We start from the raw sequence: 14,886 nt of genomic DNA, 5'->3' as shown, positions 1-14,886 counted from the left end.
GAAGGACTTTCGTACATTTGCCTGGGAACAAAGAGTTGAGTTGTGTGTGTTTTTGGGCTTCAGTTGGCCATTCAGCTATTGTATCTCCTTGTGTAGTAGCGGAACTGACTGCTCAAAGCATGCAACGCTCCATGTTTTGCCATACAAATCTCTTAATGACTGCTTTTGTGTTCTTAAATGTTCAAATATTTGTTTAAGAGGAAAAAGAGGTTTCCAGTCAGACGCATGTGGAAATAGATTGTGCTGTTGAACTGAGCTTGGTGTAGCCTTAATGGGTGAAAATACAGTTTTTTTTAACTCCCTTGATCTTGATTCTAATGAAGCCTGAAGGAATGAAAAGGAAGTCTAAATTAAATATGGATTTACATTTAGTCATGTGGTAAAAGTGGGGATCTGGCTGTTGAAATGAGGAATGATATGTTGTGGTTGACAACTTGCTTTAGCCCTTTAGTGTTCCTGGCATTTTATAGTATCAAGAAACCCCTAGAAATTCATTAGCTCAGTGCATATGCTAAATTATGAGTTTGCGTATACTTTAAAGACCGATAGCTGGCCTTGGGACAGACTTAAAATATTGTAGTGGGGATACATTTTTAGTTTGCTTGGGAACACTTTAGAACTCCAATTTAATAAGTCATGTTTGTGGTCAGGCAATGGAAACTGTCTTTCAGTACGTCAAAGGCTCTATGTATGATTTACAAGCATTGCAATTGGTATTTTACAGCTATGCTTCTCAGCTGATTATGTGTCTTTAGCACATGAGGAACCTTTTAGTTGAGAGAAAAAAAACTGCAGAAATAAGATAGATGATGATAATTTTGGAATTTAAAGCAACCCTGTTGGGTTTAAAAAAGTTTGGGAATAACAGTGCCTGCATTAGTAGAGGGATTGCACTTGCTTATCTCGTGGCCCTTGTCTCCTGCCTTCTTCATGTTCTAGCCATGTGGCCTCTGCATTCGAGACTTCCAGGAGTGTCGGCTGTGTGTTTCACCTGCCATATTCAGTGATCTTGTTCTCTGACCTTTATGTTACTGTTGAGTGCTGTAGTAATGTAGAGGTCAGAGAACTCCCCCAGCAGTATCAAATACCAAACAGTTGTGCAGAATTTGCTGCTCTGTATCAGAGAAAAAGTAGGGGATTTGAGTTGCCGATGTGTTAAGTGCTCTCTAAACACATTTTTTTAGTAAATCAGTTGGGTTGGGGGAAAAAGGTATGCATAGTCAAATTTGAAGTATTATGTAGTCCCGTCTAGGTGTCAGCAGGTGTTGTAAAGTAGTTGGAGTATGTGATTAAACTCACTGCAATAGAAAATGGCAGCTTTACTGAACTGTAAACATACTGTAGGTACAAAACTAAATATAAAAAAAATAATTTTTTTTTAATTTAAAAATGTGTCACAATAAATGGAAAAAAGTGACTTTTAACAGTGAAAAGCATCATACAGTATATATTTTGTGGACTAGCTGAATATGTTTTCAATTTATGTAATTTTTCTTTTCTGTGGCATTAATTATATTGTAGTATAATAGGTGCTTTCTTTTTATTTACAGATGTGAGGTGAAAATAAGCTGGAAGGAATCATCTGGGACTTGGATGTACACACTTTGTTACATTCCTGAATCTTCTACGTATGGTGCTTTTATAGACTTTTTTTTTTTTGTTTCTCTTTTTTTTTTCTTTTTTTTTTTTTTGTTTCCTTGTGTGGAAAGACAGGATTAGGAAAAAAGAACAAAAATAAGAAAATAAAAAGGTTCAAAGGACACTTTGTGAGAACAAAAGAACAATGTACATTTGTGTATTGTGACATCAAAGCAAGTATTGTAGCATTCTTACACAGAAGAGACGCTTCCCCTTGTCAGAAAACTGCTGCAATCAAACAAAATGGCAGATTGGTTGAAAAAAAAAAGGATATGTAAAAAACAAATAACATAAAACTGAGTAAATGAATACAGACCTGATATGAAAGCAGCTGTGCTTTATGTCAAGCGATGTGCCTGCTAACACTGATGAAGATGGATGGTCATTGACAGACTAGTGGCAATGAAAAGACCAGGAATGTATCAACTGAACTTGTCTACACAGAGACTTGCGACACAATAAATCCTTGCTTTGTGATGCTTAAGTCTTCACAAAAACCTGGGAAGCCTTAAAGGACTTTTTTTTTTGTTATTTTACTCCGTAGAGTAATTATTATTACATTGTGGGGGTAATTTAATTAATGCAGCACAGTCATGGCACTAAGGTTGAGTTCACATGGGCTTGGATGCAAAAGCGCATACAGCACCTGCACGTTTTTTTGGCGGTGTTCCGTCCGGCTATCAGTTGCTTCCAGGGGGCCTGCTGGTAAAGTAAGAAAAGTCTATAGGCCTGCAGCAATTGGTGCATACACGATGCTGCAGAGAAAGTTTTGGGCAATGCAATTTAACACAAACTAAAGCCAGTTTTTTTTTTTGCTGTTTACTGGCATATCATGAGTACTTTGACTCAATACACCCTTCTGCCCTGGATTTTAGGGAGGTTCTCAGCCGGCATATGGATAGCACACCGAGCGCTCTCTTAAAGCCCTTGTGAACGAGGCCTAAAATATCACTCGCTTCAAATTTGGTCTGTTCTTTGTGATCACCATTGGTCATTTTGTAGCAGTGATCTTCCTAGTGTTGACTTTTGTGTGTGTGTATGCGCGTGTGTGTGTGAATGTGTGCGTGTTTCTGTATTCAATCCTGCCTGCCGAAAATTAGAAAAAAATAAAATAAAATATGTATATTTGATATATATAGATATATATATGTATTTTATTTAATGACATTCAGTTTACCAAGCTAATTGGATTTGAAAAGCACTATGTAATGCTTCTAATATAGCCCTCTTGTCTAGAAACAGGTTTTAAAGCACCTGATGTGTATAAAAAGAATGCAACCGTCTTGGCGCAACCAGTGTTCAAGAGAAGCAGCTTTTAGAATTGAACTAGCAAGACTTACAGTTTGCAAAAATATTAGTTCACCACACAAAATGCTACCACTATGTGGAGGCAACAGGTACTCTCTGAGAATTTTTATTTTAATCAGTATTTGTCTGTGGGGTCTCTGTGTTAGGAGAGTTGTTAGTGTTTTTCAAGTAAAAAGAAAAAAAAATAGAAAATGATGGCAAAAAAGCTGTATTTTTATTTGCGTTGTTTCTTTTATACACAGTCCCCAAATTGTCTCTAACGTATGTTAAAAGGAATTGCCAAGTGCACATACATTTTCCTAAATTTTCCTTGCAAACCTTTCAAATTGTTTCAAATTGTCTATGCTCCAGTATGCTGCTGCAATAAATTATCACCATTGATTTTGCCTGCCTTTGTTGCAAAAAGGTAATTCCAGGTCAACTTTTTAGGTGAATCCCTGTATTTTTTGATAGTTTCAGTGTTGGCTTGGTCGAGCAACCTTAAGCTCTCTATACTGTCATTACAAGATAATTGTACGTACTGTATACTTATGCAACACTCCTTGACAGGCCACTCATATAAACAGAACCTACTCTGCAGATCTACTAAGGCAAAAATAAGGAAGGAAAAAAGGAAACATCAGCAGATGGATCATAAAAATGCTTTATTTACAATACACGAAAAATGAACGCAGAATGGTGTCTGCCATTATTTAAAGGGGTGTGTGGGATTTTAGCTCTTTAAGGGCCTGTATTTACCAATAAACTATGCTTTTTTTCTGGTCTCTTCCAATATGCCAGTGAAATGAACAGACCCTAAATGGGATGGCCGTTGGTGATCTTTGCAGGAGTCCGTTTAACAAGCTTTACTTGGTAAATGTAAACCGATAGCTTGTGGTTACCATGTGTAGGCCTTTTTTGGTAGCAGGCCTATTTCAGCAGTTTGCTTCAAGGGAATAAAATGTACAAAATAAACCCTTTAAGTCTACAAGAATGAACACACCTTTAAATGAAAGTACAGCTCAAATGATCATTATAACAATGTCCTCGCTTTGACATAAAGTTTGTGTTTCCTGTTTTGGTAGCTGGTGGAAACAAGATTCTCCCCTGTTTTTTTTCAAAGAAAAATGTCTGTGTGTTTGTGTGTATGTATATAAAATACATACACATATAAACGCATATACATAATAAAATGTATGTACATATATATTTACATTAAAAAATATAAATATATTATGAAAAATGTTTACTGTTTAAATATCCCATTTGATCCTTTTGATCTGGCTTATTTTTAATGAATGGAGAGTAATTACAGAAAAAAAAACATAAATACATAACTGCTATGACTTTATAGTATTTTAGTATTTCCTCTAGCAGGATGTAAGCTAAATAAACCATATACAAATGATAAGAAGAGAAAAGGTATATCTAGTCCATCCTGAAATTTTGTTTCCAATGTGTCTGCATAAAGATCTAAATAAAATATTGTATATTAATAAATCATGGGATATCTGTGCAACGTCAAACTTGTGCCAGTTGCCTAATAATAATGCTAATATTTTATTTTTTTGTTTCTCTAATATGTTTTTGTTTTGCGGTTTTACTTCATACATAACAAACAATTTCACATTTTCAGGGTGTGAAATGGACATTTTTATTTTTGTAAGTGCATTGTACAGTGTCAAGGTAGCAAGAAAAAAAATTGCTACATGTATTTGAACAAATTCTAAATTCTTTATTTTTGGTAAAAAAAAAATGTATGCTTATGTGTATTCAACAGAAATGTGTTCTTTTTTTGTAAAGTTGAAGTTTGTATTTTTATCTAAAATTAACATTTTTATATAAGTACGAAAAGCCTACTATGTTTTCTTGAACCAAAAAAAAAAAAGCATTGTGTGGTCATATTTTTGTAGCACCATATCATACAAATATTTAACTCTCTGTTGCAAATATGTGTCGTAGCACTTGGTTTGTGATATCCTATGTTGTCCTGCTGCTGTATGCAAAACTGATAGTCTGAAATGATATTCCCGTGGTTCTTTTTATTTTGGGGTGGGGGGCTGCCTTGTTACCTGGCCTTTCAGAATATATATTATATATATAATTTTTTTTTTTTTAATGAAATTTTCCATTTCACTAAAAGGGCTTAAAATTTACCTTCAGATATCTCTTGCCCTCATGAATGCTGTCACTTTGAACACGTGCAAGCCTCCACCCAACCATTTTTTTTGTGGTGTTGACTCTGTCTGTCCCTCCTGTCTACTGTCTCAACTGTGAATAAGACAAATGTTAAGGACTGAAGTCAGTAGAGCAATTAAATGTTCTTGTCTAGTGGCAACCAAAAAAGAAGCAATATTAAAAGGCCGATGTAGATGACTTGAGCTGTATGCTCAAGTATTTTAGTCCACATTCCCAAATTCATACGTTAATTCAGAGCCAAATTGCGCTTTCAGTTTAAATCTGCTAAATACATTCCAGGGGCAATAAATGTTGTTTAAAGCCATACAGTTTGTTTTCTTTAGTAAGCAGCCACATCCTGTACCCTGCCATCATGCTGCAGAGAAGGGCCCTTGATCCCTGTATGGATGCATTGGTCTCTTTGCAGAGGTCAAATGCGCCCCATGCTCAGCCAGACCTATAGCTCTGCAATCAGAAAAGCTTGCGCTTCATGCTAAATGGGGAGCTCTAGCTTAAACTCAACAGGGGGCATGTTTGACTTTGCAGAGAGACCTCTGCTTTACCACAGAGAGCAAGTGTCCTTCTCTGCAGCATACTGGCAGGAGACAGGTTTTTCTATTTAGGATGTGGCTACTTTCTAAAAAAAAATTGAACTGTGAGTCCTTTTTGTTTTGATGCAACTGAAATGTATTCAGCTGATTTAAAAACTTATTTCAACTGAAAGGTGGATTTTGAAAAAGTATTTTACTATATTCAACTCATATCCGACTCCTCTTTACTGGCTGCCCTCTGGATAGACATACTTAATTAGTTAGAGCCATAGACTTAAAGCAACTATCCAGCAAATGAAGCTATACGTTCTTGGGGTTCACTTAATAATTCAAATAGGCTGCTAACATTGCAAGGTAATCCTTTAGCTTAGTTATTGAGGTGATTCTCTGAGGACTTCCATCATCCAATCATATGTAAATAAATACTTTTTTCCCTGGTTTCTTTTCAAAGTAAAATTTACCCTGTTCACTAAGCTAAAGAAATATTCCTTGGCAAAGTGAACAGCCTATACGCCTTTAGTAAATTAAAACACTTCTTGCCACTCATTCTGTATCAGTGATAAAAAAAAAATCACTGTCTCCCAAGTCATTAACATTTTTCAGGTGGAGGTCAGCAGTGTTGGCCTACATATCAGGTTTCCATTAAGTTAACACTTGTAGTGTTTCCAATGTAATGTTAAATGGAAAGTAAATCTAAAATAGAAGATGGTATATATAAAATTGTTTTGGATACCCTTTATATGTACCTAAATTGTTTTATGCAAATAAATTTGAACATACATTTTTGGAAGGAGATATGTCACCACCTATGTAATAAACCTGTTTGACACAGCAGCCAGTTGTGGTAAGCCTACTTTAGTCTAAAATGGTAGTACACTGCTAAAATCTCAAGCTTTATATAGCTATGCAAACACAATTTATATTATAATAATAAAAAATATTTATTAATATACAATTAATAAAATGAATTTCAGGCCTTTAAAAGGAGTGGACCATAATGAAAATGCTATGTTTCCCAGGTATCAGGGAGTTTTACTTTTAAGTAATTAAACAGTAATCCTTTATTCGTTGTATATAAATGTAAATTGTATTTTGGATTTGTTGAGCCTTTAAGTCTTATATAACATGTAATGCTGTCAAATATTTTCCGTTATCATTGTTCCTTGTTTGGACATGAAACTTTTTATTTTTCCTGGTCATTTATGCCGATTGCTTTTAAAAGGCAGTTTAAAATTAACCTGCCAGGAGGTATACAAAGTTAATGTATAAATTCTGATTCATTCCTGCAATCATCTGGCCCTCAGGATGTTTTAATTGATGTTCATGAATGTTTAAAGTGATTGTAAAGCTTTACTCTTTTAAAAAATATATATATAATAATAAGCATCTCATACTTACCTGCTCTGTGTGCAATGGTTTTGCACAGAGCAACCCCAATCCTCTTCTTTGGGACTTCCCCTACTGGGGCTTCTGGCTCCTCCTCTTTTGTCTGCATCTCCAGACACAGACAACGCAACTTGGCCTGCCAAACCCCGCCCCCCCTCGTCACAGAAATTGATTGACTTCAGTCTACCCTGTGGAAGAGAGCGGAGAGAGCCGCTGCTTTCGGGCACAACGCTGGATCAAGATTAGCCTCAGGTAGGTATAAGGGTGATGGGGGGAGATCCTGTAGCATAGAAGGTTTTTTACCTTAAATAAAATAAAAAAAATGTAAGGCTTTAAAAACATTTTAAGATTATTCTACTGTGGAGAAAGTACTTGGTGGTGGTGGTGGTGGAAGGGGGGGGGGGGGGAGGGGTCAGGGAGAACATGTCCAACTTGCCAGAGCCAGGGCAAAACACACAAAAGACAGATCTATGCACCCCATTAAATTTCATTTGTACAGTTGGCTCATTGTTGTACACTAACCCTTCTAGTGTACATAACTTTAACATTGCCCCTTTATTTATACATTGAATATAACATTTCAATTAATTAATTACAATTTTAAATAAAGTCTTCTTTATGTTTGGTGCATTTGGAAGTACTGGATGCCACTCATTCTCCAACAAAAAAATCATTTGTACTAAAAGTGTATCTATAGCAAAAAGTTTTGTCTAGTTTTGGATAGGGCGAGAAAGGATTAGAACTCTTGTCAGTTTTACTGCTATTAGAGAGATTCTTTTATTTCCTGTCTGTTAAAATGTTTGTCCCTAGGTCAAAAACTGAAGAGAAATCTCAAACAGCAACACAGACAATAGGGCAAATGCCTTTTTTAGGTTAAGTAGGAGAATGGTAGAACCTTGGTTAACTTTTTTTTTTGCCTGGTTCTCAGTTTCAGACTTTTTCTCACTTCCTGTATGGTAAAACGTCCCCAGAACAGTGAGACAAAATCTCTCTAATGGAGCCCTGGATAGCAGTAAAACCTGGCAAGGGTTCTAACTTTTCCCCATTCTATCCCAAACAAACCAAAAAAAAGCTTTGGGACATGGGTACACTATAATTTGGCAATGCAATGTACTGAAGCATAGCATAGCTTAATTTTATTTAATACTCTTGAATGTAGCCCTATTAATTTTGCTGCCAGATGTATACAATGGGCATTGTCTTACTCTACATTCTTATTAATCATATTTGACCATCTTTTTGGTGAATGAATGGTGAAGGGAAAGATTAATCTTATCATCTAAAGCAGGGATATGCAATTAGAGGACCTCCAGCTGTTGCTAAACTACAAGTCCCATCATGCCTCTGCCTCTAGCTGTCATGCTTGTGGCTCTAAGAGTCTTGCCATGCCTCATGGGAATTGTAGTTCTGTAACATCTGGAGGTCCGCTAATTGCATATCCCTGATCTAAAGTAAGGCATCAATTGTATGATTTAAATCAGTTTCTGATATCAGTTTGAAAAGTTGGTGACATAACTGAGGTAGTGCTGAGCTATAGCAAATGTGCCCAACATTGGCCAGATTACGAGTTGCATTTAGATACAACAGTAGGTGTCAGAGATTGATGAATGAAAATTGGTACAGGGAAACTTGGACAAAAGAAAAGCAGTTGCCCATAGCAGCTAATCGGGTTAATCATCCTTTCACTAGAAACAATAAAAAAATCAATCTATTTGTTTGCTGCAGGTCACGTTTCTATTGATTTCCATACTTTAGGTTTTATAAAGCCCTAAAATATGAGCATAACCCCCAACAACTGTTATTATGTTAAAAATGATAATGTATAGTAAACAGCCTTTGATTTATACCTAGAAAAGAAAATAATGTAGTCCGTGTTCAAACAAGTAAAATATATTATAGAGTGGAGCCACAAAAAAAGGTAACAAAGAATGACATCTATCATAATAATAAGATGCAATTTTAATTTGATTGGCTGTATCCTTGTGAATATCCAGTTACCAAAATGGATGCCTTTGGTTACCATGGTACACAAATGCATTCTTGAGATTGGTTGAAATTGCAGTTGGACGTGAACTTTCATTTTTTTTTCTTTTATAATTTTAAATTGATAACAGTATATAGTGACAAATGCTGTTTTGACAACGGTATAGTTGAAATTATTGCCAAAGGACAATATGAACGTGCAGTACTAGAAAGCTTGGCTTTCTAAAAATTATAAAGAAAATAACACGTTTGTAAAATAGAGGCCTAGACTTGGCGTGCCTGACTACAAAATGGCTACAAGTCTTCTAAAAGCAAGTGTGGCTACCTAGTTTTCTATAAGTAGGTATGGTTTGAATACATGATGGCTGCTGCATAACGTAAGAACAGAAGCCTTTAAGAAAAGATTATTTTACATTGAGATTACTATTTCATTCCAATTTATTACTGAGGATCTTTTATTGTGTAAGGAGGTTCAAAACATTTCTTCTTTGAATACATTCCCATCTAGTTTTGCCATGATTGAGGGTTTGCTAGAACAAAATGCAGCCAAGATAATCTTTAGTTTTGTGTTTTTTAGAGTTCTAATTCACTTAGCCCGCACCTTGTAATCATTTAGCCACTGAGATGCATTCAGCGCCAAAACTGGAAATACATGTATTAACTTGTGTGTTTGCTCCTTTGCAGTTAAGTGTACGGTTCAAAATGTAAAGCCTATGAATGTTTGTGTCTGCGTAAACAGAGGGAAAAAAATAAAATCCTGTATAAAAGTGTAATTTATATATTTATGTTTTGGTGGGATGCCAATAATTATGCTCATTTTTGTTTTATTGCCTAAAAGTATCTAATGGAACAAAGGCTTTGTATATCCATTAAAATGATGTAGATGGAATGTATGGTTGTAGCCTTTTGACCACCTCTTATGCGATAGTTCTATCTCTGCATAATGTGCGTACAAGTGCGTTCTTTGACATTGCACAGATTTTAAACAGCAAAAATAAAATATCCTATAAGTGATTTTGTTATTGGCTCCTGTACATTAGGTTTCTTCAAATCACAATGATTTTTTTACTTAATGTTACTATATTATGCACGATACTAAAGTAAACAACAACAAAAAAAATCCCTTCTCCTTCTTATTAAGCCAAATTTTCCTTTTATTTGTGTCTCACCCTATCCCAGACACTGCAGCCTACAGAGTGGGAAGGTTTCATCAACAAAAGCATTGCTGTCACTCTATAAAGCATGGAGGAGGACTAGGTGTGGATAGCAAGGCGCTGATTTACAGGATTATGAATCAACAGTACTAATGCTGATAGCCACCCCCCGCAACATCTTTTTATTACAGTCACAGCCTACATGAAAGTGACAATCTCTTCTGTAGCATAGTTAATACACCATCACAGGAAGCTGCATTAGGTGGACTTTATTGGCAGGCTCAACAGGTTTTTGTGAGACTGCAGGGGAATAAGAGAAAAATGTTAAGTGCTACAGCACATAGTTGTTATTTTTTTAAATGAGAGGTCTTATATCTAATTTAAAGCCCATTTCAGCTTGGGCAAAAAACTCTTTGAACCCCCAACAGCTGCTAAAATGTAAAAAGCAACTATGGCAGCTATACTCCTCTTCTTTCTGGTGCTGATTCCCTGCAATACTTCTATTTCACCACAAGATGTCCTTTAGCCTACTGGTTGATTACTATCTAGTGTCACTCACCTGGGAGGGCATAGAACATTACCGTAACTGCAGATTGTTGTTGGCATCTGAAGTGTATGTATGCAAAGATATGTACTGATATCATCAAGTCAGTGCTGCTCTCTGCATCTCTGAGAACTTCCACCAATGGAGAAGATTGGGAGAGAAACACACCCAAAAGCATCAAATCACCTGTCGGAAGACAGAAACAAGATAAGTACACAAAAAAAAGCAGAAGATACATACCGGCAGGTGGGGTTCACTTGTGGAAGGAGCACAGAGCTCAAAGTTGGACTTTGAAGGTAGATTTAAAGATGAGTCCTAATTCCAGTACGTTTTTCTGGGACTAAGAGCTGTTAATTAGGGTTTTACTATCAACTCCACTTGGAGAGGAAAACCTAGTATTATGGTCTTAACTATTGAGATATAATCATTGTATCAGGCCTTCTGTGCTCCCTTGGCTACTATAATATTAAAAATATATTATGTAATAATGTACAGTAAAACCTTGGATCGCAAGCATAATTCGTTCCAGAAGCATGCTTGTAATCCAAAGCACTCATATATCAAAGCAAATTTCCCCATAAGAAATAATGGAAACTCAGATGATTCATTCCACAACTATTTATTCATAAGTCCTTCAGTTTATATTCCATATAAAAAGATTATAACAATGTTATAGGTTGTGTAACTATAAAATGTCAATCAACAAATGGAAGCCTCCACAAGGAGATTTGAAGCAAAACCAGCAGGAGCTACAGAGTATACAAGAGAAGAGAGGAGCCTCTAAGTGTAGCAATATAGTTACATTTAATGAAGGTACAACATTTAGCAACTCACATGGTTGATGATTAAAAGAGGCACATCTAAGTATGCAGACATCCGGGGTAAAGCTGTCCATGTAGACCATCTTACACACCGCCGACTCTCACTGCTGTCAGTTTGCAATCGTGACCGGGAAGACTACCCTGCAGTAAAGTGATCTGAAAGCGAGGCTTGACGCGCTTGTGGAGTGTAGCGTGGAAGGGACGACATAGATGGTGGTGCAGAGGACGGTGTATGTGGACAGCTTTACCCCAGATGCCTGCATACTTTGATGTGCCTGTTTTAATCCTCAACCATGCTAGTTTCTAAATGTTGTACCTTCATTAAATGTAACCATATTGCTACACCTAGAGGCTCCTCTCTTCTCTTTTATACTCAGTTGTGACATGACACTACTTGTATATGAAGACATTGCTTGTTTATCAAGTCAAAATTTATAAAAAAAAAATGTTATATTGCAAAACACTCTCAGACCAAGTTACTCTCAATCCAAGGTTTTATTGTATTCAAAAAGAAAAAAAAAATGAAAATAGGCACATCTTGGTTTAACATTCCTCCTCACATTTGATATTGCAACACAAGGTAAAGAACTGATAAAATCTGTACATTAAAAAAAAAAAATGTGAGCGTCTCATTCTAGCAAGAGTTTAACCACTTGCTAACTTCCATCAAATCCAACCTATGTGTGTGATTATATGTCAGTATTACATTTTATATCCCTGTATGTTGAGGTCGTTCAGGTGGTTATCTAATAGTTTCTTGAAACTATGAATGCCCCCCGCTGAGACCACCGCCTGTGGAAGGGAATTCCACATCCTTGCCGCTCTTACAGTAAAGAACCCTCTACATAGTTTAAGGTTAAACCTCTTTTCTTCTAATTTTAATGAGTGGCCACGAGTCTTGTTAAACTTCCTTTTGCAAAAAAGTTTTCTCCCTATTGTGGGGTCACTAGTACGGTATTTGTATATTGAAATCATATCCCCTCTCAAGCGTCTCTTCTCCAGAGAGAATAAGTTCAGTGCTCGCAACCTTTCCTCATAACTAATATCCTCCAGACCGTTTATTAGCTTTGTTGCCCTTCTTTGTACTCGCTCCATTTCCAGTACATCCTTCCTGAGAACTGGTGCCCAGAACTGAACAGCATACTCCAGGTGTGGCCAGACCAGAGTCTTGTAGAGTTGGAGAATTGTCGTTTTATCTCTGGAGTTGATCCCCTTTTTAATGCATGCCAATATTCTGTTTGCATTGTTAGCAGCAGTTTGGCATTGCATGCCATTACTTAGCCTATCATCTACTAGGACCCGAAGGTCCTTTTCCATCCTGGATTCCCCTAGAGATTCTCCCCCCAGCATATAGATTGCATTCATATTTTTGCCACCCAAATGCATTATTTTACATTTTTCTACATTGAACCTCATTTGCCATGTAGTTGCCCACCCCATTAATTTGTTCAGATCTTTTTGCAAGGTTTCCACATCCTGCAGAGAATTTATTGCCCTGCTTAGCGTAGTATTGTCCGCAAATACAGAGATTGAACTGTTTACCATATCCTCCAGGTCATTTATGAATAAATTAAATAGGATTGGTCCCAGGCTTCATTAGGCTATGGGATATTTTTAATAACCCAAACATGCTAAAAGAAAATTACTAGCAATTTATCACTAGGAGTAGAAAATGATTGCTAAACAGATTGAACAAATTGCTGCCTATGATGCAGGCTACACAAGTAGCACATAGTAGCAATCTATCTTGTATGATAGCACATTGCTCCAATTGTGAAATTGATCACTACAGGATGCTACTACATGCTAGTTGTGCACCATACTCCATAGGGAATCATTAGCTCCATCTGTATAGCAATCTATTGCTACAACTAGAAATTAATCACTGGTGATTTTAGTAGTGTGATCGAACAACTAAAAATTCCCTCTGTAGCTCTAACCAAATGTGGTGATTAGCAGAAAGATATTAAAATCACCCATGAAAACAGTCCATGCTCCTATAGCATTCCATTAGGCCTGCAACACTATCACATACAGTGTATAGCTTCCAGCAAAACGTGAGCTCAGACACGTTAGGTTTTTCCAGTTTATGGGGCCCTTGTTAGCACCTGTTAAATAACTACAATAATATGTTTTTTTTTTTTTTTTTTTAAGAATTAAGAATACTGAATTCTTAAAGTGGAACTAAACTCTCCTGTTATCAGTTTTTAATCTTCATGCTGCTAGCCTTAGTATATAGGAAATTATATTTACTTTTAACTTTTTTTTTTACATTTCTGTAGTTGGTTTCTGGCCTAGGCCAAAATTATGTCATACATAAGCATACCCTTCTGCCTGCATGTCTGAGTTAAGGGCAGATGAATTCCAGGAAGTAAAAGCTACATAAAAAAATCTGCCCTTGCTCAAGATGGCCACGGCTAGAAATGCTAGGTTGGGGGGGAGGGGGTAATTTCTCAACAAAATAAATCATGGAGACATGGGGGGTTATTTACGTAAGGCAAATCCACTTCTGATCTGGTCAGATCTGAGGGGGACATGCAAGGAAAATAAAAAACAGAATTTTAGCTTGCACGTGATTGTATAATAAAATTAGCATAGATTAGCATTATTTCAGATCTTCCTCTCAGATCTACAGCGACTGCACTTCCAAGTGCACTTGTAGTGCAAAGTAGATTTTTTTTTTGTAAATAACCTCCATGGAGGGATGAGTGAGATTGTTTTCAATAGTAAAAATGCATTAAGTTGTGTTTTCATTTTGGTGTGCTCAGATACATTTAAGTTCTGCTTTAAATATAATGCAGAGGTAGTCGAATTGTCCTTAACAATAAAAACTTTAAGTTTGAAGAAAGTGATGCTAAAGTCTTAGTAATACTAATTAAAAATACAGTGGCTGAGAAGGAAAATGACTCTGCTAAGGGAGATTGAAATAGGTAGTGGTATCTAGATTTCTGACTTGAAGGTCGTTTAAGGGCAGCTTTCTCCTACCCTTTGAAATGACAGATTTAATAGGCAATGTAGTCTGCGTTGTGCATGCTACAGGAGAGGTCATATGGATTTAATATGACTTTAAATAAAAGGCCTATGGAAGGGTTGGGGTGAAGGCTTTTGCTTGGAGTGAAAATTTCAGCATTGTCTCGGACAGAGACAAACAAGCCATAGCTTAGGGATTTGGTCAGTCGATGGGAGCCAAGAATGAGTCAAATCCACAGAGAAGATTAAGTTATTTTCACTTGCTTTGGAAGTCACATTAGAGATCTTATGACCAAAGAGAAAAAAAAATACATTTTTTCCCCTAGATTTTGGACAGAGATGTGACAAGGAGGTATAATTATGGGGCATCTTCT

At 36.4% G+C, this 14,886-nt stretch overlaps 1 protein-coding gene across 3 annotated transcripts in view; it reads left to right on the top strand.

Annotated features, from left to right (window-relative positions):
* Positions 1-10,037, top strand: part of PDGFA (platelet derived growth factor subunit A) — a 101,974-nt gene extending 91,937 nt beyond the window's left edge. For all 3 annotated transcript variants that reach the window (XM_077449054.1, XM_077449053.1, XM_077449055.1), the window contains one exon: positions 1,551-10,037. Coding sequence is in view for 1 of the 3 variants with exons in the window: in XM_077449055.1 (XP_077305181.1) it covers positions 1,551-1,561 (11 nt within the window). In the remaining 2 variants the exon portion in view is untranslated. The remainder of the gene's footprint in view (positions 1-1,550) is intronic.
* The last annotated feature ends 4,849 nt before the right edge of the window (positions 10,038-14,886 follow it).

Source organism: Lithobates pipiens, unplaced genomic scaffold, assembly GCF_037356315.1.
Source record: "Lithobates pipiens isolate NorthernLeopardFrog02 unplaced genomic scaffold, aLitPip1_a1.2 Scaffold_22, whole genome shotgun sequence".
Classification (NCBI taxonomy): Eukaryota; Metazoa; Chordata; class Amphibia; order Anura; family Ranidae; genus Lithobates; species Lithobates pipiens.
This window is presented reverse-complemented; position numbering and strand designations above follow the sequence as displayed.